The sequence below is a fragment of the Arthrobotrys flagrans genome (assembly GCF_004000055.1).
Source record: "Arthrobotrys flagrans strain CBS H-5679 chromosome Unknown unitig_15, whole genome shotgun sequence".
NCBI lineage: Eukaryota > Fungi > Ascomycota > Orbiliomycetes > Orbiliales > Orbiliaceae > Arthrobotrys > Arthrobotrys flagrans.
The window spans coordinates 980,163-1,001,008 of record NW_027137545.1 but is presented as its reverse complement, the minus strand read 5'-3'; the positions used below and the strand labels follow the sequence as shown (position 1 = coordinate 1,001,008).

General features: G+C 48.3%; 6 protein-coding genes across 6 annotated transcripts; 3 read left to right on the top strand and 3 right to left on the bottom strand.

Moving 5' to 3' along the window:
* Window positions 1–64: 64 nt before the first annotated feature.
* On the bottom strand, window positions 65–3,274 carry DFL_000245 (uncharacterized protein; the record flags this gene model as incomplete). Its single annotated transcript, XM_067631238.1, has 6 exons — window positions 65–1,576; window positions 1,634–2,418; window positions 2,474–2,697; window positions 2,835–2,898; window positions 2,962–3,154; window positions 3,230–3,274. The coding sequence occupies 6 exons, from the start codon at window positions 3,272–3,274 to the stop codon at window positions 65–67; spliced, it is 2,823 nt and encodes a 940-aa protein (XP_067494772.1).
* Window positions 3,275–5,417: 2,143 nt separating this feature from the next.
* DFL_000244 (uncharacterized protein) lies at window positions 5,418–6,444 on the top strand (the record flags this gene model as incomplete). The annotated part of the gene is made up of 5 exons (XM_067631226.1): window positions 5,418–5,881; window positions 5,961–6,065; window positions 6,135–6,192; window positions 6,271–6,368; window positions 6,423–6,444. 5 exons carry the CDS (start codon window positions 5,418–5,420, stop codon window positions 6,442–6,444), a joined length of 747 nt encoding a protein of 248 aa, XP_067494771.1.
* A 1,323-nt stretch (window positions 6,445–7,767) lies between these two features.
* DFL_000243 (uncharacterized protein) lies at window positions 7,768–9,417 on the bottom strand (the record flags this gene model as incomplete). Its single annotated transcript, XM_067631214.1, has 2 exons — window positions 7,768–8,768; window positions 8,832–9,417. 2 exons carry the CDS (start codon window positions 9,415–9,417, stop codon window positions 7,768–7,770), a joined length of 1,587 nt encoding a protein of 528 aa, XP_067494770.1.
* A 5,267-nt stretch (window positions 9,418–14,684) lies between these two features.
* DFL_000242 (uncharacterized protein) lies at window positions 14,685–16,217 on the top strand (the record flags this gene model as incomplete). The annotated part of the gene is made up of 5 exons (XM_067631200.1): window positions 14,685–14,954; window positions 15,010–15,413; window positions 15,469–15,593; window positions 15,643–15,834; window positions 15,895–16,217. 5 exons carry the CDS (start codon window positions 14,685–14,687, stop codon window positions 16,215–16,217), a joined length of 1,314 nt encoding a protein of 437 aa, XP_067494769.1.
* A 1,311-nt stretch (window positions 16,218–17,528) lies between these two features.
* Window positions 17,529–19,445, top strand: DFL_000241 (uncharacterized protein; the record flags this gene model as incomplete). The annotated part of the gene is made up of 3 exons (XM_067631189.1): window positions 17,529–18,178; window positions 18,243–19,274; window positions 19,331–19,445. 3 exons carry the CDS (start codon window positions 17,529–17,531, stop codon window positions 19,443–19,445), a joined length of 1,797 nt encoding a protein of 598 aa, XP_067494768.1.
* Window positions 19,446–19,920: 475 nt separating this feature from the next.
* DFL_000240 (uncharacterized protein) lies at window positions 19,921–20,811 on the bottom strand (the record flags this gene model as incomplete). Its single annotated transcript, XM_067631178.1, has 4 exons — window positions 19,921–20,228; window positions 20,308–20,527; window positions 20,627–20,637; window positions 20,718–20,811. 4 exons carry the CDS (start codon window positions 20,809–20,811, stop codon window positions 19,921–19,923), a joined length of 633 nt encoding a protein of 210 aa, XP_067494767.1.
* Window positions 20,812–20,846: the final 35 nt, after the last annotated feature.

Genomic DNA, 20,846 nt, shown 5'->3' with positions numbered 1-20,846 from the left:
GTAGAATTTTGGGTTGAGAATCGAAGAATTTGGGGAGCGTAGAAAGGATAAAAGGATTGGAGAGTTAGTCAGCGATCCCATGGATGAACCGTGGACCCCACTTTCGAGTCATCTTGATATAGAATGCTTTTGTAGCGTGCGCAACAACGGTTCGGAACCCTGGGTGGGAGGAAACTACCTCCCAGTGCTCGACACCAATTTTGTCGCGAAGCTGCTTAAGAAAATCCGCAGGCATCCTGGCGGTACAGTCAAGCTTGACAGTGAAGCACTCTCCTGGCCTAACAGGGCTCGCGAATCGCAAGCCAAAACTCCAAGGACAAGTGATAGCCAATTCGGGAACCGAGTCTCGGTTCATCTCTCGAATTCGGCAAATTTCTTCCTCGGAGATTTCGGGTTGGGGCACGATAATGTCGTCGAGAGCCAAGGGTTCTTCGTCGTCGAGGAATGAATTTTCCTCCTCGAAGCTCTGGTTGCTCTCGGTGTCTTCCGTGTCCTCCATCGCATCATCAGGGACGAGTTGAACCACGGTATCAGGACCAAAATTCAAAAGATGAGCCGGAAATTCTAAAAGCAATGGAGTGAATTCCTGATGCCCATCGGCCCCTAGGGTCTGGCCTGATTTTGCGGAGGCAAACTTTTTGTCGATCTCTTTCATGCGCTCCTGTTTTTCTCGCTGGCGACGTTCGTCGGAGGGATCGCGAGGGGCAGGGGCAGACACGGTACCACGGGCAGGCATGGGATCACGGGCTTTGGACAGATCTTGCGGGGCGTGTTGTCCGCCGTGGCCTCTGTGTCGGCCTTTGTGAGGAATTTGAGCGCTGCTCCGAGATAGTGGGGTGCTGCTATGAATGCTGGCCAAAACCCCAAAGCGGTTTTGGCTGGGTGGAGATGGAGGAGGGACATTAGGGGCGGCAGCGGCAGCTGTAGAGGTCGGGGGGGTAGGTGTAGCAAGGGCAAGAGGAGGTGGGGGGCTAGGAGAAAGAGGTGGGAGCCACTCAGGTTCCGGAGACGCCTGCTGCTCCGCAGTGAGCGGGAAATCGTCCTCTGTCAGGAAGTCTCCTTCAGGATCTAGACCATGGTCCCACATCAACTTAATCAATGATGATAGGTTCTTCTCCTTCAGTTCTTTTGAGCCTTCCGGATCGAGAACAAGTACCGAAACATCACCATCTTTTTCGTTGCTTGGTTCCACGGGTACCTTTGCGGGAAGTTTTGGAATCTTATTTAGTTTTTGACCTTGGGCCCCAGAATTGAAACTGCTAGGCCCTTCTTTACCCTCATGCATGAGCATACCCATTTTAGAATAGAGTATTTGGGTCTGGACGGAGTCCCTTTCCTCTGCGACACGTTCCTTGAGTGATTCTAACATCGCATTGCGATGTGACTCTTGTAACTTCCCGGCCCATTCGGAGATAGCAGCACTGTCCGCTGCATCGATCTTCCACCAACTCGAGGGTGGTTGGGGAGCACTCCCTAACTTCGGACTCAGGACATTCTTGAACTTGTTCTCCTGAGCCTTCCGATAGGCTAGAATGGCCTTTTGATCCTCGTCCATGTATTCTTCGCTGATTTTAAGCTAGCAATAAAATATTAGGAACTACAACATCTTCGAAACATGTAGAGGCAAACTTACGATCATTTCGCGAGTGGGAGGGCCAGTTTTCATGACGTGCTTCCATTCGTGGGGCTTTTCGGCATAGTACCACGTTAGGAAGATAATCTGCTGCTGCACATCGTCGTAGTCCTCCAGAAGTTGCTCCCACAAAGGTTTGGCAACAAGGTTCCAGAATTGAGTGGCGAACTCAGCACTGATAGGGAAATCAATGGGGAGGGGGAAATTGAACGGGGGGAAGTCGCCACGAGGCTTCGGGGCCGATGCCAATGGATTCCTAGGTTCCTCTGGTGCAGGTAGCAGCTGAGGTCTTACGAGCGGAGATCCTCCATGGCTAACGCTGCGTCGTGCAAGTGGGGAAGCCCTAGGAACAAGTCGGGCGGCTTCTTCAACAGGTAACAAAAGCTCCCTCCCGGTCCGGTTTACGACCGGCTGACTTACCTTTAGCTCAATTGGTTTGCCTCCAGCCTTTGATCCGGCGGTTTGTTTCTTTAGCGCATGTCGAAGATGGGGAGGGATAAAAACAGAAGTAGATGGCTTTGCTTTAGGCTGCTCGGCAGGTTGATTCTGGGGTCGAGCAGGCTGGTTGGATGGCTCAGTGGATTGAATTGGGTTTTCGATTTGAGAACCGGTAGCTTCTAGGGACAAATCTTTCGCTGAGGGCATCGGTTTGGCAAAAGGCTTTGCGTTCTTGGGGGCCTCTTGTTGATTCTTTACTATAGGAGGACAGCGAAGACCGGTGTTCTTTGTCATCTTATCAAAAAAAGTACCTTGGTCGTGCACGAGGCCTGGGGCGCCCCAATTCCCTGTTCTAGGAAAACATTAGCAGTAGGAAAATTATAGGAGCCACAAAATGCATACCTTTCATTTCCAGGGATCCCTGGGCGAGGAGGGCGAGGTTGCGGTGGAAGGACCGGTCCACGAGGTTGTGGACGAGGTTGAAAACTCGCGGGCTGGTACCTCGGGCGGCCTGAAGGGCCTGAAGGTGGGCGTAGACCGCCACCTCTTCCACGGAAGCTGGAAGGGCCAATAGGGTTTCTCGCAGCCATGTCTCGAGTCTCGGCGACGAGAGCATCTCGCACACTCTGGGGGACAGAAGCATCAGAAAGACTCCTTCGCCGTCGAGGGCGAAAATTCTGCCCACCTCTAAAATTTCAGGCCAGGTTAACAATATAAACATGGTAATCCTTTTTGAACGCTAGGGTCAAGAATGATTCCTTACCTGTGGAGGGCTCCTCCACCAATGCCGTCTGGTCTCTCAATGACCATAGAGTCGTCAAAGACGGCTAAGGAGAAAAAAAAATGAGTTGGATGCTGGTACCACAGAGAAGAGAGACTCAAGAACTTACCGAGCCATCGTTGCTCTACTTCAACTCGACGGACACTAGAACCTGGAGGCGCACCCCTAGGACGAGGCCTAAGGTCAAAGCGAGCGTCTCCAGCTCCTTGGGCAGGTCGGCTTGAACGCTGAAGTACACCACGACGACCTGGTTGACGATCACCGAGTGGGAGTGCCGTGATACGGTGATTCCCAAGGTCCTCCTAAGGAGCAGCCAAGTTTGCTTGTTAGTACAATACTATGAGAGAACAGAAGAGCTATTGTTGAACAGAGCTTACAGCTTGCTGCCTGAGAAGCCTTGCGTTTTCATCCTCAGAAGGCATATTGACTGACGAGTGGTTATACTGCAGTCTAAGCGTATGTGAATGCAGATTTAGTTACGATGATAACGGATCAACGAAGGTGAGAAGGGATATGAAATAGGATGGGTGAGATGAAGGTGGGTTGAAGTGGGATGGAGATGAGGTGGAGATGAGGGGAAGTCGTGTTTAAGGGTGGGTTCTTTTCTAGAAAGAGTAGAGCCGTCAAGAAGGTTCCTGAAGCAAGCACCCGTTGCTAATTGTCACGGTTGGGGCCCGACGCAGGGTATCACAACCCTAAGCCCTAGACGGCTTCAATAACCCGCCGAGGAATTCGGAGTCCTGACTATCTTCCTCGTGTTGAGGCTAGCCACTCTCCCTGTGCAGAAGCCTTTAGCTCGAATCTTAAGCGTTAAAGTGAGACCCGTATAGAAGGGTTGCCCCGTATAAGGGTCCCCAAGATGAATCATCATAGTTGGGTATAGGGCGTATCAACGGTAATTTTTCTATTGCAGCTAAAGTAAATCTGTGGTCAGCTGCTAGGCTCAGCTCAGTGCCAATTTCGCCTCCCGGTATTACCATGGCTGTGGCCAGCTTCTATAAAGCGAATAGCGAAAAGCCTTCATCTTTAAGGGCAGTTGATGTCGATGTGCTAGCGTCTGGAGTCAAGACTAAACCGATACAATCGATTTCCCCTCCCTAATTTTAGACATCTTCGAAGAAGGTCTAGGGCGTCGTGGCCGCCGCGGGTAGGTGAACTCGTGATTGTATTCATAAAATCTTAGGTTTTACGACTCCTCCAGCCGCACAGTGAAGCCGGTAAGTCTGCGAGGAGGTTCTGGAATTCGTGGTTTATATCTATCACGGGGGTATAGATATCTTTTCCTCAGTAACCAGGTCTTCATCGCTGACAACAACAATCGGTATGCGATATGTGATGCTTGCGAGAAAATGCTGCCCAGTCTGCAGGGGTTTGTGGTAAGTATTTAGATATCAACCAGAGCTTCCTAATCTAACTTCGATATAGCTCACCTGGGCTGGAAGGCGTTTTTGATGACACCAGGTATTCTGAAGGGCATCTTGGTTGATTGAGAGACGGGTGTGGGTAGAGAGGAGTATGCGGAACCCTAGAGTTTCAGGTTAACTTGCTTCCGGCTGGGTTGGCAAAAAAGTGGTTTAGTGACAAATGAAAAATGAAAAAAGAGAAAGGAGAAAGGAGAAAGGAGAAAGGAGGATGAGGAGGAGGAGGAGGAGGAGGAAGAGGAGGAGGAGGGACAGGGCAGTGGCAAAATATGTAGTGCTAAGTAATCCTAACAGGTCGCGTGGGCGCCGGCCGACCTGTTTATATGAGACGACATCCCTTTTTCTAGAAACATTGGATACTAATATACTTATGCCGCGTTGATTATTTCCCTGCCGCACTGGGTCTTGGTAATGGGGAGGGGTGGCCGTCTGGTGCGTACTTATACCTTGCCCGTCTGTTCCTAGTCTTTAGATTTAGTCGATCTTGCAATTGAAGTACCAGTTATCTGGGAATGGTACTTAGATAAACATGCGACGGGGTGCCCCAATCCTCATACTTTGCTATGATTCAGGATACTAGAAGTTATTTCTTAGGTTATAAGGGCATAAACGAACAGCAGTAATTGTCAAGATGTCCGGGCAAAGAATGCGAATGCGAATGTACCGCCTTTAAAATTACTTTCAGCGAGCTCAACGTGGCTGGCCCTTCTTCACCAAATTACCGTAAAGATATTTATTCTACGGCGGAATTATTGCAAGCTACTTTATCTAAATAAAAAAAAACATTGCGTACTAGGTATTTGACGAAACATTGCAAACGATGGGCGTCTTTGCTGGAAGCAAGTGACGCACCCCAAATGGTTACTTGCCCCAATACCTAAATTTATACACACAACTAAAGGCGAGTGTATCTAAATTAATCGGAATCTCTTCTACTCTAGACCCCCAAAGCAAGGCCTTCCTCAGCAAAATCAAGGCTTGCACCCATCGAATCTATCACATATCCCAAAAATACTCACTAAAGCCGTGTTGATATTGTTGCATATCCAAAAATGGAACACTACCAATAAGGAATAGTCCAAGATTCAAAAACGGTTTCCAAACGGCTCTAAAAACCCACACCAAAAAGCTTCAAACAACCTCGATGGCAGAGCCTCGATCCCGGTCCTCTTCGCTCTCCAGCATCGACGCCTCCGATTTCAAGTTTCCACGGGACCTTGTCGCTCCACGAGAGAATCTCGAACCCGGGCGGGTTACAACTACTACCCTCGATGGCACGTTAACCAAGACACCCCTCCAGCTCATCGAAGACCTTACAAATGGTTGTGGGGGGCAGTTATGGCCTGCTGGTGTCCGATTGGCAAAGTACTTTATCAATCGGTACAGAGATACAGATGACCTAGCTGGGAAGCGAATCATTGAGCTAGGGAGTGGGGGTGGGGTTACTGGACTAGCGATTGGGTTAGAGCTCGACCATATCGGCGGCGATGTCGAAAAGGGTGGATGTGAGTTCTGGATGACGGATATGCAGGCCATGGTGGAGTTAATGCAGAAGAATGTGGCGTTTAATGGCCTTGAAGGCAAGGTCGAGTGTGGATTACTTGATTGGTTGGTGGAAACACATATCGCGATGCCATGCGAGTGCAATCGGTGGTAGCATAGGCTAAGGCTTGATCAAATAATATAGGGCCGACCCGTTACCCGAATTCGTGACGAGGGCTCCGGTAGATGTAGTACTTGCAGCTGACTGCGTGTACTTCGAGCCGGCATTTCCCTTGCTCGAGAAGACACTGTAGGCCAAACCCCAGAGCCACAGGTGCGGTACATAAAAGTACAGGAAACTTACCTACCTTTGGTATAGACGTGACATTGCTGGCCCTGATACAGAGATTATATTCTGCTTCAAGAAACGCAGAAGGGTATGGCTTAGCTCCTGCATATTTATAGAACATCACTGAAGTCATGTTCTGGAAAATTGACAGTATTCCCTGCTCTAGGCCGATATGAGATTTATCAAATCGATACGAAAACACTTCGTCATGACAGAGATAAAGGACGAAGGCTTTGAAGGATATATGAGGGAGAGCATATACTTGTAAGTTTCCTTTGCAGAGGGGTTCATTTTCGAGATGGTCTAATATGAGCCTAGGTATTCGATGAAGAAGAAATAAAGCCACGGATCCCAAGATCCCAAATGATGGCTTGTCTAGGAGGATAATCGTGATGTCCATTATTGCATACAATGTCTCCCACCCTATCAAAACGACAAGTACAGTGAATGTAGATCTTGGTATCCGTTTCATGATGTAGTCTCGACTCCTTCAAACATCGGTGTACTCACTGGTTTTGACACCCTAGCCTATCCTTAGAGACCCACGCGGACGAAGATCCCAATGGGCCAATGCACCCTGTCCATCTCTTACCCCCTGCATGATGCATGCATTTGCATCCGCGGCTGGTGATAGCGATCTCCATCTCGCATCGAAGCTCGCATCTCGTAGATCGCCAGGTACACTTGCACTAGTTTTGAGAAAATCATTCCTATTTGGATAATTCCCTACCTCATACCTACCAGGTTAACCCCCCCGCAGATATATCGGATATTTACTATTTCGAAATTCAATATCCCACATGACTCCAACATCCAACATCTTGCAACACAGCACGGGGTACTTGTACGCCCACATCTTCTGTCTCAAGAGACGAGTTTCTCAGAGCTATGACTTTTGTTATGTTGAGAGGAGGAAAAGGATGAATCAAAAGAAATTTTTGTTATATATTTCGTGTTTTTCTCGTCTCGCTGTTCAAATAGTGATACAACAGAAAAATAAGTGGAAAGGAAATTCGTTATACAAAGTGGGAGGGAGGTGAGCCATACTCATACATAGCCACCCCAGCTCGGTGTCTATAGTATTAGTAACTCATCAAGATACCCAGCCTTGGGAATTTTTCTTTTAAGGTTAAAAAGAAAAGTAAAGAACAAAAAATTCGTGGTAAAGGGGAGATATTAAGACCCGTCAAACAGTGCAAAAATACGCCATACCGCCCTCGATAATATAAAATACAAAAAGGTCCCACAATTCTTTTCTCTTTTGTAAGAATGCTTTTCCGTCCTATCAACTCATTGAAATAATTTTGGGTGGGATTTGTAGTCAGTGGTACCACCTGAGAATAAACCATGAAACGCCTTTTTACCCTTCAGCAGGGTAACAAAAAAGAAAAAGAAAAAGAAATATAAAGCAAAAGTAGGAAGAAGTTAAGGAAGGGCGGTGCGATACCGGATCCTTTGTATCTGGAAAAAAAATAAAATCCGGTCTATGTCAAGATGAGAATATAGACAGGTGAAATGTAAAGCAGCCTGCGCTGTGAGTATTATGTAAAGGAAAGAAACACGTCGTAGATGTCATGAATAAACGCTGCTACCATATGAAAAGAATTGGATGTTTGCAAAATATTGAAACCCTGTTTCATTCCAGCATCTTGCACACGTGTGCTCACTGAGCACCCTTTGGTATATTTTCAGTGCGAGTGGACGCTTGCACCTCTTGCTTCCGGATATCGATGAGAATCTTCTTAGATTCCGCAATCCGTTTTTTCCACTCTGCTTTTGTCTCCTCCCTTTGCTCCCTAATGGCTTGAACTTCTTGCGGAGTAGTCCAACCGCTCTCAGAAAGATGCTTTTCTGTGACCTCAAAGGCTTCATCTTCCCGAATCATTTGTTCAATCATATCAGCGAGGGAGTTGGCCGTGACGGGGCCCTCGCCAGAGACCTGGCGGCGGTGCTTTGGCGATAGTATAGCCGGAGAATCATATTCAACAACGTCTGGCACCACCTGCTGGTGTTGGTAGGCGGCGAGAGACATTGGGTTGATGATATTCAGTACCGTACCTCGTACTGGCGGTAGCCCCGGTGATCCGAGGGGAGATATTGGAGGCTGTGGCAAAGGAGACTTGACCAAATCGCCCACGCTTAGTGGAACTATCTCAGGAAAGTTCTCTGCCAGTGGTGGTAGGTTCGAGGTGGGTGATGTGGTCGCAGAACATAGCGTTGACTGAATAGGCATGGCCTTGGTGAAGTAGTCTGGCACAACAAAGGGAGGAAGGGGAGGAGTTGGGGCGCAGGTATGTATCATTTCCTCGATCGAGGAGAAGGAATCATTGTCTGGCAGCGGTAGCTTCTCCGCGAAGTAAGAGTCAAAGTCCTCATCCGGAGTTTCTGGCGCCTGTTGGTAAAAAGTGGGCATAGTAGAGAGTGGGGGGATGGGAGGTGCAGCATGTGATGAGTGTGTGCTGGACGATCTTCTACGCATTGTCGCTCTTAACTTGGGCGGCAGCATACGTTGAAGCACAGTTGCCCTCCTGCTAGTTCTCCCCATATACTCGGGTACAGGTGAGGTAGGCGCGGAAGGATCTGACAGGGTATCGGGGTCGTAAAGCTCTTCATTTCCAGGTTGTATTGTAGAATGTGATGACTTGATCGACACATCTGATTGGACTTAAACGAATTGAGTCTTAGCATATATTACTTTTTTAAGGAATGGTTATAGTTATTATTTACCTAATGAAGGGCTCATCGACGCCACACCGTCTCCGTCAATGCCCTCAGCATGTTCAGATAGTTCGATCTCTGCCAACTCCGCAATTGTAGATGTAGACGCTGTTCTGGTCTTCACACTAGGATAGACCCGCTCCGATAAACTCCTTGATCTCGTCTTCCGCTTCATATCCTCTAATATTTCGCAGTCAAGGCCAAGCCCACTATATGTCGCTACTACCTCGTCATCTAGTTGTCGCCAATTTCCCTGAAATTCGCCAATCTCCGGTGTCATAGGCAACGAGGGCGACATTTCAAAGTTTGTCAAGAGGGGCTCCAGAGGGGTAGTCGCCAATGAAGACGAAGAACTCTGTAGCCTCGGCGCTGAAATTGAGACTTTACTAATAGATGATGCTAACGAAGATGAAGAATTCGAAGTAGAGAGGATGGGTTCAGCATCCATTACTTGGGATAAGGACGACTTGTGAGCTTGGAATGGTCGAAAAGCGGTATTGGCCATCACTGGCGGTTCGATATGGGCCAGTTTTTGGATACCCCGTCTTTCTGATAGACGGCCTAGGCCTGACGTTGACATTGCCACAGATTCCATGATGGTGTAGGTTGTTGCTGTTGTCGTCTTCCGACCACGCTAAAATAAGATAGCTGTCAACCGACTAGTACGCCCAACCGTTTCCAATTTTAAAGAAACCGGAGCGTAGTGATGGTAAGGGAGATGACCCTCCCGCAGCCTCTTATGTATAGCGCTATTCTTGTTTAAGGACACCCTCCTAGATTTGGTTTCCTGCGTTATCGTTCTACAAACAGAAACGCCGAAATCGTTGCAATTGGAACTCGAAGACGCAGTCCTGAAAACGTTGATACCGGACGGTAAGTGTTTCCTGCACCGAAACAAACAACGGGAACCAATCTTCGATTGTCGCTGTACCAATCAAAGAGCTGCGGTTCCCAATAATATCGATTGCTCCAAAGGGCCAAAAACGAAGGGGTGGTAAGAGCCGGATTGTTTATCGTAACTGTTCGATACAAAGCCAGGTGTGTAGCAGCGACGGAAAACAGTGACGTTGTACACCCTTCGCTTTTCTATTCTCAAAACCTGATTAACACGGACCCGATGCCTGGAGTTATCGTGGTTTGTGATACCTAGGTTCCGTTTACTAAATGGTTCCTAGTCTTAATGTTGTACCTATGTATGTCCTTGGCTGAACCCTTCCGAAGTCTGGGAACCTCTAGAAGAACCGAAAAAGAAAACAAGGCGAAAAGGAATAGTCCCCGCAGAACTAATGAGTCTTCCTGTTGTATAGGCCAATTGATAAGAAACGGAAAGAATCTAGTCCGGTCGTATTCTTTTTTAGGTCCTATTGTCGTTGTCGGTAGCACCGTAGTATTTTCCTGTTAGATCTGGATGTGTCGCGACCTGGCGGAAACTCTGACAGACATATAAAGATCAAACAGTAACAGTGTTGGTTGGATGATAGTGACGGGGTGTAAAAGACTATTGTCCAATATCAAATATGCCTCTTAGTACGAAGTAGAATCTCAAAGATGGCGGGGGAAGCGTGGTTGAATGGTGCCAGCCAGGTCGGCCCCCCACGGCACAAAGCGTGGAGAAGCACGGGAAGATGCCTCGCGCAGACTTTACGCAAGCGGAGAGGACTGGTAATAGGCCTCCGCTGAACACTTGCGTGCGCGGTTCCTGGTTCGCAAGTCGCAGTTTACGCCTGGGTTCTACCGAACAATCCAACACGACACGCCCACCAGGGAAAACGTGACTATCGTCCTGTCTTTCCTGCCCTGGTTGGTTTTGGATTGTAGAGCGTCGAGTTAGAGCTGCAGAAAGTCGACTCCTGGAGTTTAACCAAACTCGCCGACGGCCAGTGGGATATCTAATATCAAACTGTACCGGTTTCGGACTATCGTCTCTTTCCCCACTATGGATGCTGCAGTGTTGCTGTAGCTTCTTTCTACTATGTATAGCTAACTGCAGAAACCTTGTATTAGGTGGTCTTCTTGTGGTTGGTTTCTGTGCGAGAGCGGGACACTCGCTACTGTCCTTGAAGATCAAAGCCGCGTATAAAATCCTTCTCCTCAGTTAGTCGCAGGTGCAAAAGCAGCAATAGGTTAAACGGCCAGTGTCCGTAGAACCTAGGGAATTGGTGTGGTTCTCGGCCCAATCTGGCGAGAAAATGCTGATGTCAGTATCTGTCGAATAGCAAGCTGCCAACGTTTTTTTTTCTTCCAGAATCCGTCGCTTCTTTTTTTGATTTGTTCCCGTTAACAAAGCCCCCAAAACTTCAACAAAGAACTAGATTTTGTAGCAGTCGGTTCACCACGTATTCTGTTTCGATTCTTTCTTTTATGTTCGAGGAACTCCGCACAACCGCGGACGCCTACGACAGCGTCGTGATTAGAATTCACTGGCGCAATCGTATGGGCAAACAAACCAAACTTGGGAAGCACAACACAGAGGTTGGGTCCCAAGTTTCCTTGTGGTACAAGACCAAACTTTTCTGTCGTCGTGCAAGAACTCAATTGGACCCGTCCCGCCTTTGTGTATATGGAAATATCACTCGTCGATGGATTGATAATAGAATAGTAGATGGCGAAGGCGGCTATATCACTGACGTCGAAGGTTTGACAGCGAAGGAAGAATGGGATCTAGAAATCACGGGAACTAGAAACTGTCAGCAATAAAGAGATGGGTCTAGCCAGCGGGATTTGACTGAGAGGGCAGGGAGGTTGGCTGGTTGGGCTAAAACGAGGTCACGACTCACACAACATGGGCAGCGCTGCCTTCCTTCAAGCCTACAGGTCTGGTCTTGGATTGGGCTAAGCCGTGATAGAAGAATATCGGATCCTTGCCCTTTTAACCAGGTTCAAACGTCTGCCAGCCGCTTGCATGACGGTGAATACCATACTTTGTTCTCAGTTCTTCTGAGTAGGCCGGACTAGCTTCTCGCCATACCCCAATGAATACTCAAGTACGGAGTATAATATATGTGTGAACTTCGCCCCATAGCTGTCATTTTCACCGTTATATCACGTTGGCTCTTGTTATTAGCCTATGATGCTGGGGGAAAAGAGACGAGAAAAACGATTTACAGCGTGACGTACCCGTTGTCCTTCTTCTTCTTCTTCTTCTTATGGAGGAATAGTGAGCACATTCCCAACCAAACTAAACGGTCATGTTTCAGAAAACCCTCGCCCACAGATTTTCGCACCCGACTCAGCTCCCGCCCCCATCGGCTGCACTGAATCCTATATCCCCGCTACCTGGAGCCCTATGTGCAGGGATTGTAGAGCTTCTTTCTTGTGTTCTTTCTGTGGGCAGGGTATATGTAAGGTGTGGGAGCAAGTGGGTCCATAATATTATCACCAACTGGAGTTAGCCTGCCAACCAGCGGTCTTATGTAGAATTAATAGATATCTCCAACGTCAGAAGGCTAGCTCCAGCTAATGAGCATCGACAGTCAATGCAAGACCACACGACTTGCCCATCAAGATCAAATCATTGTTTCTCGCCTATGTGCGTTACAACTGCACATATTAGCGAAAAATAACTCAGTTTTTTAATAGAGTTTCTGGGTCCCGGAGGCATGGATTGGACCAGTAAGAGGCTTTCAACCAGTCGGTGCAAGGTGTTCTATGCACTCGGCCATGGCATTTATCCTTCACTCGCAAAGTGACCAAGCTGTGACGTGGAAATACAAGTTCGAGCTCTCGGCCTGTTCCTGCATCCATGCTCCTTGTATTGGATTCCTAAGCCTCACACACGAAGGCACATGTCAGCTCACGTTGCACAGAAAGCTAGCCAACGGATCTCGCAGCTCGTGATTCGGCGGCAAGCGTGATGAGGAAAGAATGAAAAATGCAGCGATCACAGAGCAGGTTCCGCATTCCATTCTCGCCCGGACGTTCTCCCGACTGCCAATTGATGTCTCTCTTTTTTTCTTCCTCCTTCCTCTCGGTCGAGATTGCTGAAATCCAGTGATCCATGTATTTTATGGTGTGTCGTGGAATATACCGCTGGCATTGACGACAAAAAAATGGCAACGGAGACATGGGGTTGGGAAAATTTTTAACCCGGGAAACAACGCGCGCACCGTTGAGTCTTTCCTTTGAATTCCACGATCGACTCTGCCAAAAGAATTTCTCAGCCCGCCCCGAACATGGAAGTTGGCAGGTACTAGGGTGCAGGGCCAGAACAAAAAAAACCTTCTCGCCCCACCTTGCTTGGTGCGAACGTTTTTGCTTCGATTTTCGCCATCGAGTAAGATGACACCAGGTCGCCTATGCAGCGATTATGCAAGTGCGGGAAGTTCTGGACTCATAAGGCCGGGTTTACAATTTGCGGCCCAAACCGACCTGCGATATACCGATGTTGTGTGCCTGAGCCTCGAACTTTGTTCTAGCGATCCTTCAACTAATTTAAAATACGCGTCTGTCAATGATCTCTGAGGGTGATGTATAATTTTGCGTCTGTGCAAAGTCCATCCACCACCTCAAGAATAAACTTATTTTCGTACAGTTATCGGATCACTCGCTCCTAGTAAAAACTCTGCTCGACGATGGCCCCATCGCGGGCTGCAGCCTCCAATGATCATTGAAACACTTCATATCGCATGCGCATAAAATTAAATTCCTGCACATCCCGGACCTAGGTAAGAGTCGCAGGGTCCGCATCGGCAGATATTTGACAGGTGGTATCCCGGGCCACGATCTTGTCGGCCTTCGCAAGAACTCCGTGTGGTGAACTTTTTTTTAAACAAGTCACCATGCATTTACGGCCCCCAACACCGACGACGAGAACTTTTGGGGCAAAGGGCCAGGGCGATTCGACGTCGCATTTCTCAGGCGTCAACTTCAACGGTTTAGGGCTGTCGTTGATAGGTCGAAAAACTTTGTTGCATGGGTCCCCGTATAAAGTCTATTGCGAAAGATGCAGGTACATGCAACAATCTGCTAGGCATATCGATAAGCCAATCTGCGACAATGAATCTAGTGGCCAATGCTTCTGGTTAGCTGCGGGAGGTCAATTCGGTACTCCGGAGCATCGAGTCGGGTTCGAGACCATTTTCATTCGACTAAAGATTCGGAGCTCGAGAAGGTGCTAGCACGCTCGGTTTCCGATGCCGGTTTTGCACAACATCCGAGTTCTTCCGACCCGACCAATGAGTTTTTTGTTTTGTTCATCCAGCTGTAGTGCCCATGGAGGGCCGGCAAATTAGGGCACTGGAACCCAAAGCCGTGCAAGTAATTTGTATCTCTGAGTAAGTAACTAAACATTTGTTAGTCCCGTGTGGTGGACATTACTCGTGTGTTGTAGGTGTTGGAATTTTGTCGCTTTGATAACAGTCGCACCAGCTCTGCCCAATATGAGTTATTCGTGCCAGCTGACTAAGTTTGGTCATCTCGGCCTTGCTTCATTCCCAAATGTCATGAAGCTGGATTTTGTCATTAGTCCAAGTTTAACCGGCGCAGTGTTGCGGACGCTAACAGCTGTCCGTCCAGCTATCGACGAGAGGGTTGTTCCAGAGAGCCTGTCCTCCCCTTCGCTTAGCGGACATACAAAAATGAGTTTTGAACTAAATTAATACAGTCACTACTTCCAGACTTGGGTTCGTCGGCAAAACAATAGCTGTGACTCTGTCGTGATGACTGGACTTCGATATCTCCGAATGCGACTATGATGGAATGTGGCTCGCATCCTCGTGGCCTCGCGTTGTCGACGCTGCAATCGTGCGTCAACGTCTCTCAAGGCGCGTCGGCACGCGTCTAGTATATAAACCGAGCTGGTGCCTTCATCAATATCGATCGCAATACCGCACACTATCTCAACAAACATCTCGAAAATTAAAAATGCCACCGAAAGGGAAAAGAAAGGTCAGAGAGGAGACTCCAGAGAAAGATGGTGGGACGGTTTCTCCGCCTCCGGTGAAACGGCCTAATGCTGGTCCATCTTCTGCTGCTGTCAACTTTTTTACCCCAACTTCCCAGAAAGCGTCTCCCATCGAGTTAATAAAGCATGGGAGTTTGCTTGCTGGATTCTGGGAGCCAGTGGCATCATCCTCTAAGGCCATAACCGCGCCTGTAAAGGATGAGAAAATGAAATTTGCAGGATTCGACTTAGTAAGGAAGAAGATACCAGCTGATCGGGTGTAAAAACTAACATATCGCTATCCAGGACTCCAATTTGATAGCTACCAAGAGTGGTAGGACATTCGCCAGAGATGGTGAAGACTGGAAGTGGTGGCACCCAAGCGTACCATCCAAGCTCCGACAGATGTTCGAAGAAGGATACCGACTCGTCATCTTTACGAATCAAAATGGCCTGAAAGCCAGTGGCTCGAAAGCCGATGATAAATTAAAGGAGTGGAAGAAGAAGGTCAATTACGTTGTCACTGCTCTTAACTTACCCATACACGTCTACGCGGCGACTGAAACGGATATTTATCGGAAACCTCGGACAGGAATGTTCGAACGCTATCTTTCCGACCTGGGGGCTGATGCGTCTTTGGTTGACATGGACAGTTCGGTTTTCGTTGGCGATGCTGCTGGGAGAAAAGGAGACTTCTCTGCCGGTGATCGGTATGGGTTTGATAATCACACCCTTTTATAATGCGATATACTGACAGTACGAAAGTAAATTTGCGGGAAATCTTGGTCTCAAATTTCTTACACCTGAGGAATTATTTCTGAATGAAAAACCGATGCCATATGAACTCGATCTTGACCCAGCCAGCTTGCCTAGGTCGGCTGTACCACCAGGTAAGAACTATCTGCACCGTAATCTTGGGAGCCGACTAACAATTGGCAGCATTTGAGAAGAAATATCCCCTAGAAGTAGTGGTTCTCTGCGGTCGCCCGGGTTCCGGCAAGTCCACATTTACGAATAAATACCTCGTGCCTCTGGGCTACGAGCGCATCAATCAAGACATCCTAAAGACGAAGGATAAGTGCATCAAGGCTGCTTACGGTTTCCTGAAGGAAGGTAAAAGTGTGGTAATTGGTGAGTTATCAAAACGCGTATAAACCCGGGGCAGCCGACATATAATCTAACGATCTATAGATGCTACAAATTCCTCACGAGACACCCGAGCAGCCTGGAAGGGCGTAGCCGATAAAACCAAAGGTGCTACCTTCAGATGCATATACTTGACAACTCCAGAGACGCTCTGCTACCATAACGATGCTGCCAGAGCATATTCTGGTATTAAGTCTTTGAATCCCGAAAACCGAACATCGGTAGGGAGCATGGCCTTCAGGACCTTCAAATCCAAGTTCCAGGAACCTCACGTTAGCGAGGGATTCAAGGATATTACCGTGGTAGACTTTGAATTTCGAGGAACAGATGCCGAATTTGACATTTGGAAACGTCACTGGGCGCCATAATATTCGACGCAATATGCATTTGGATAGGGTGAGATTGTTTTGGTTTGTTTGCACTAGCAGAGGACGTTTATATCTTGAATTGGAATAGAACTTGATAGAAATCGAAAGCTTTTAAACCTCCCATAAGAACACTTATAGCCCCGAGTCCGTGGATACCATAATTACAAAGATTACAAAGGTTTCCTCTTAATTGCTAGGACCTCCTTATGGCTAGAAGTCGATGGTTGAAACTGTTATACCCAAGTAGGAATTTGGTGGCTCCCTGGAAATTGGCAAAAAGCTATTTAGTTCTAGTTCTGGCAGCCTTGAATTTGTCTATAGTCGCTTCCAGGGTTTATACTGCAAAAAAGGCAAAAATAAGTTTTGTAGTGACCTACGCAGGGATCGAACCTGCAATCTCCTGATAGCGATTTGGATCGTAGTCAGACGCCTTGCCATTGGGCCAGTAGGCCATATGTTGTGACCTCTACCTTCTAATGTGCAACACAGAGGCACCTCAGAATTTCTGCAGTTTGTTTGTCTGAGTTGAGAACACATATCTTGTAATTAATCGTTATAAACCCCGACATCCTGTAGATAGAAATAGACAGAAATGGCCTCGAGACTATATTAAATTAATATGACCTGTGCCTGTGCAACATGAGATGTCCGATCTGCAGATTCAACCTCACCCGCAACAAGATTCAGGGCTCACGTGTTCTGTTATGTTATTAGATTGCTGGGTCAGCTGGTGGCCCTTGGCTTCACACAACACCTCCGCTTGACAGGCTGCGTCTCCACGATTTCCATCGAACCAATCAGACCTACATCATCACCCGTCCATCATCCAGCCTTCCGTCCATTCACCTTTCTACCACTCTTCCCGCACAGGCAAGCCGTCGGGTCCGAGATTCTCCCTTGACTATCGTGAGAGGCCGTGTATCTGTATGTGCCGGGAGGTTTGACCGCTAGTTAGCTATCCCGTCTATCGCCGTCGACTTCCCCCTTTCGAACAGCGTAGTCTAAAGTCCAGGAGTTAAACGAATCTCCGGCTTCGCTTCCATGTTCTCGATCTGAAAGGAACGATAGAAAAGAAAAGAAAAGGATAAGCTGCTTTCGACGTCGAACCCCGGTCAGGGAACTCCATAAAACCTCTAGCTCCGATTTCTCACAACAACCTTCACCTTGGATTCCAAACAGTCCCCACCTCCACCTTCCTTCCCTCCCTGGGTATCGGATGTTATCGATACCCTTCAATCCGAACAGTACAAAGATCTTATCGTTCCAACAACTGTACTCACATCGATAGCTATCGTCGTTATCGCCGCTCTAATGCAACGAGCGGCAGTCAGAGCGGCAGTCGCCTCTGCCCGCCGGGCTCCAGGCTTCTTGCTCAAAAACCGTCCCCCGCAAAATATCAGTGCCACCAGGGCTCTAACCACCAGCAACCTCGGAAGCGGTGGAAGTGGGGCAGGTTCGAACTCCTACGTAAGGAAATTCACGCTTGCCATCGTTTCTTCGTTGGTTCTTGGATCTGCCTATATTGCATCGAAAGGATCCAACCCGTTCCTAGCGAAAGTTTCCCTGCTATCGAACCCTAGTGACAAAGATGCCTTTGCTGCCGGGGCGAAGGAGGATGTAAGAATAAGGAAGATAGTTGCCGTCGATCATGAATCTCTCTACACCGGCACGATTACGGGAGATGGGCCGTTGACGAAAGAAGATGGCCGCGGCGGAAGGAAGGTGTTGGAAATGCTCACGCCGGATGAAGCCTCCACGAAGCTAAGGCAGAACCAGGAGTCCTACCTGGTAGGAAGAGATAGAGGTGTTTACCGATATGATGTCGTTCAGCTTCCTAGCAACGATCCGATCGAGGATGACCATGCTGAGCGCATCATCGAGGTTCCATCCGCTGATGGTACGGTGGACGACGCCAAGGCTAGCACAGATTGGATGTTCTGGGGTGTTTTCGATGGGCACAGGTATATATATTCCGTCTACCGTTTGGAATTCTAGAGTGGAACGAACTAACTTTCGAGTTTACAGTGGATGGTATACATCTGCTAAGCTACGGCAGCTCCTGATCGGATTCGTCGCCCGGGAACTGAATGCTACTTACAAAGCTTCAAGTGCCAACCTCGAAAACAAACTTCCCAGCCCGGAGTCTATCGACACCGCCATCAAGAAAGGTTTCCTCCGTCTCGACAACGAGATCATCCATGAATCGGTTGAAAAGGCAACCAAGGCCCCGTCGAGGGCCGCCGCGGCTGAGTTGCTAGCGCCTGCGTTCTCCGGTTCCTGTGCCCTCCTGGCATTCTACGACAGCAAAACTAACCTCTTGCGAGTTGCATGCACCGGTGACTCAAGAGCGGTTTTGGGAAGGCTGCAGGATAATGGCAAATGGGCAGCAACAGCTCTATCAACCGACCAAACTGGCTCGAACAAAGAAGAAGCAAAGCGTATCCGAAGTGAACACCCAGGAGAGGAGTTTGCTGTCTCGAACGGCCGTGTCCTGGGAGGACTCGAGCCGACTCGGGCCTTTGGTGATTCGATCTACAAATGGAGCCTTGAAACCCAGAACATGATCAAGAACAAGTTTTTCGGCCGAACCCCAAACCAAAGGCTGAAGACCCCACCATACGTCACCGCTGAACCCGTGGTTACCACAACTCAGATCCAACCTGAGAAAGGTGACTTTTTGGTTTTGGCTACCGATGGACTGTGGGAGATGTTGAGCAATGAAGAGGTTGTGGGCTTGGTTGGAAAATGGTTGGAGGATCAAAAGAAAGTTAAGGGGGGTGCCACCGGAGGGTCCTGGTTCCAAACCATCTTTGGCTGGGGTGGAGACGATAAGAAATCTCTTCCCGTTGCTACGAATCATGACGGCAACCAAGACGATGCCGGTCAACGGGTTCCGATCCGTCAGAGGCAGTGGGGCATCAGCTCCCCGGAAGATCGATTCGTTATCAAAGACCAGAATTGCGCCACCCATTTAGTCAGAAATGCACTCGGTGGGAAGGATAGCGACATGTTGTGTGCTTTGCTAACACTTCAGTCACCCTATTCGCGTCGATACAGGTGAGCCCCTTTCGATAACCCCGAATATCTACAGAACGATACTAACGATACGGCAGAGACGATCTTACTGTTGAAGTAATCTTCTTTGGAGAAGGTGATAAATCCGGTAATGTCGTCGTCAATGAGGAGGCAACCGCAAAGAGCAAGCAGCAGCAACAGGAACAGCAGTAATTCTCTCGCTTACCAGATACCAACGACAGTTTTGTCTTTTTTTAAACAAAAACTTCGTATGCATAAATTTGCATTCTTTGTGTAAAAAAGGACTTTTACAACTCCACCCTTCCCTTTCATCTACTCCCCCGGTCAACGGTTTGTACATTAGGGGCTTTTTTTTTTTTTTTTTTACTTTCTTTCCATGGCGTCCTTGTCAGTGATATCCACTTCGTTTTGTTTCCTTGCTCCGTGCTATTGCCTTTGGCGAAGCAAATCCAGAATAGATACACCTCCTCGTTCGGCGGGTTTACCATCATTATTCATTCCTCTATTTTTCATTTATCGATCTATTTATCATACATACACCACCATCCTTCAGATTGTAAATTTCCTTCATTCTCTTCTCCTTCTATCATTCTGCTCTAGTAAACTAAAATACATATATCTTACCTCCATTGATAACGAAGCATACCTCTCCGGTAGAAGGGCTCAACTACTTTCCCCCCGCCATCCCCTCAACTTCCCCGATCCACCTCTTCAACTCCCCTCCGAACCCCTTAATCCTCCTAACCTTCCCACCATCCTCCACATCCCCTTCCTCTGCTATCAATTTCTCCCCCAACTCGCGACAATACCGATGATGCGTTATACACCACCAAATAATACTTTTGTCACCGAGGCTGAATACGTCGCGCCAGTTTTCGTCGCAACCCGGAGCGCAGGTGGGTTCCAGGCCGAGCAGGCGGAGGAAAGTGCGGAAGATCAGGCGGGGGAGGTAGAGGATCAACGGGGGGTCCAGCCCTGTTCTCCCCGTGTATATATCGTCAAAACCCCCCGTCGAAAAGGGATCGTATCGGAAAGATGATCGGGGAATACGTACAAATGCAATCCGTCCTCTCGTCCTTGACGGCCGCTCCCATCCTCCTGGAATAATTCCCATCGATAACCCATCCCGTATCCCGATGTTGGTCGAGCAAAACGTCTACGCGGGATTGGAATTCTTCGTTCGAGGGGGCGGACCAGTTTGGGTTCCAGAAGACTTCGTCGAGGGGGACGTAGGGGATGTTTAGGAGTTTGGAAAGTTGGCGGGAGAGGGTTGACTATTTTTTTTTTTTTTAATGATAAATTGTGGAGTGGGGGTATGCTATGGGGGTTTCATGACATGGGGAGGGATCCGGGAGGTTATATGGAGGGAGTACCTTGCCCGTGCCTTGAGGTTTGTTAATATCATTTTTAAGTCTCACGGGGTGTATATATGAATCCAGGACATGGTAGTTCGAAAAGACCTACCGCTATTCCCAATAACGTGTATCCTATAAATTCCCTTCCCGTCCCCACGAAGCGGGCCCGCTTGTCTTTCAAGGAGGGGGGCCGTTGGGGACATCGTTGGGGATATGAATTTCCAGTGATTTGTTGGAT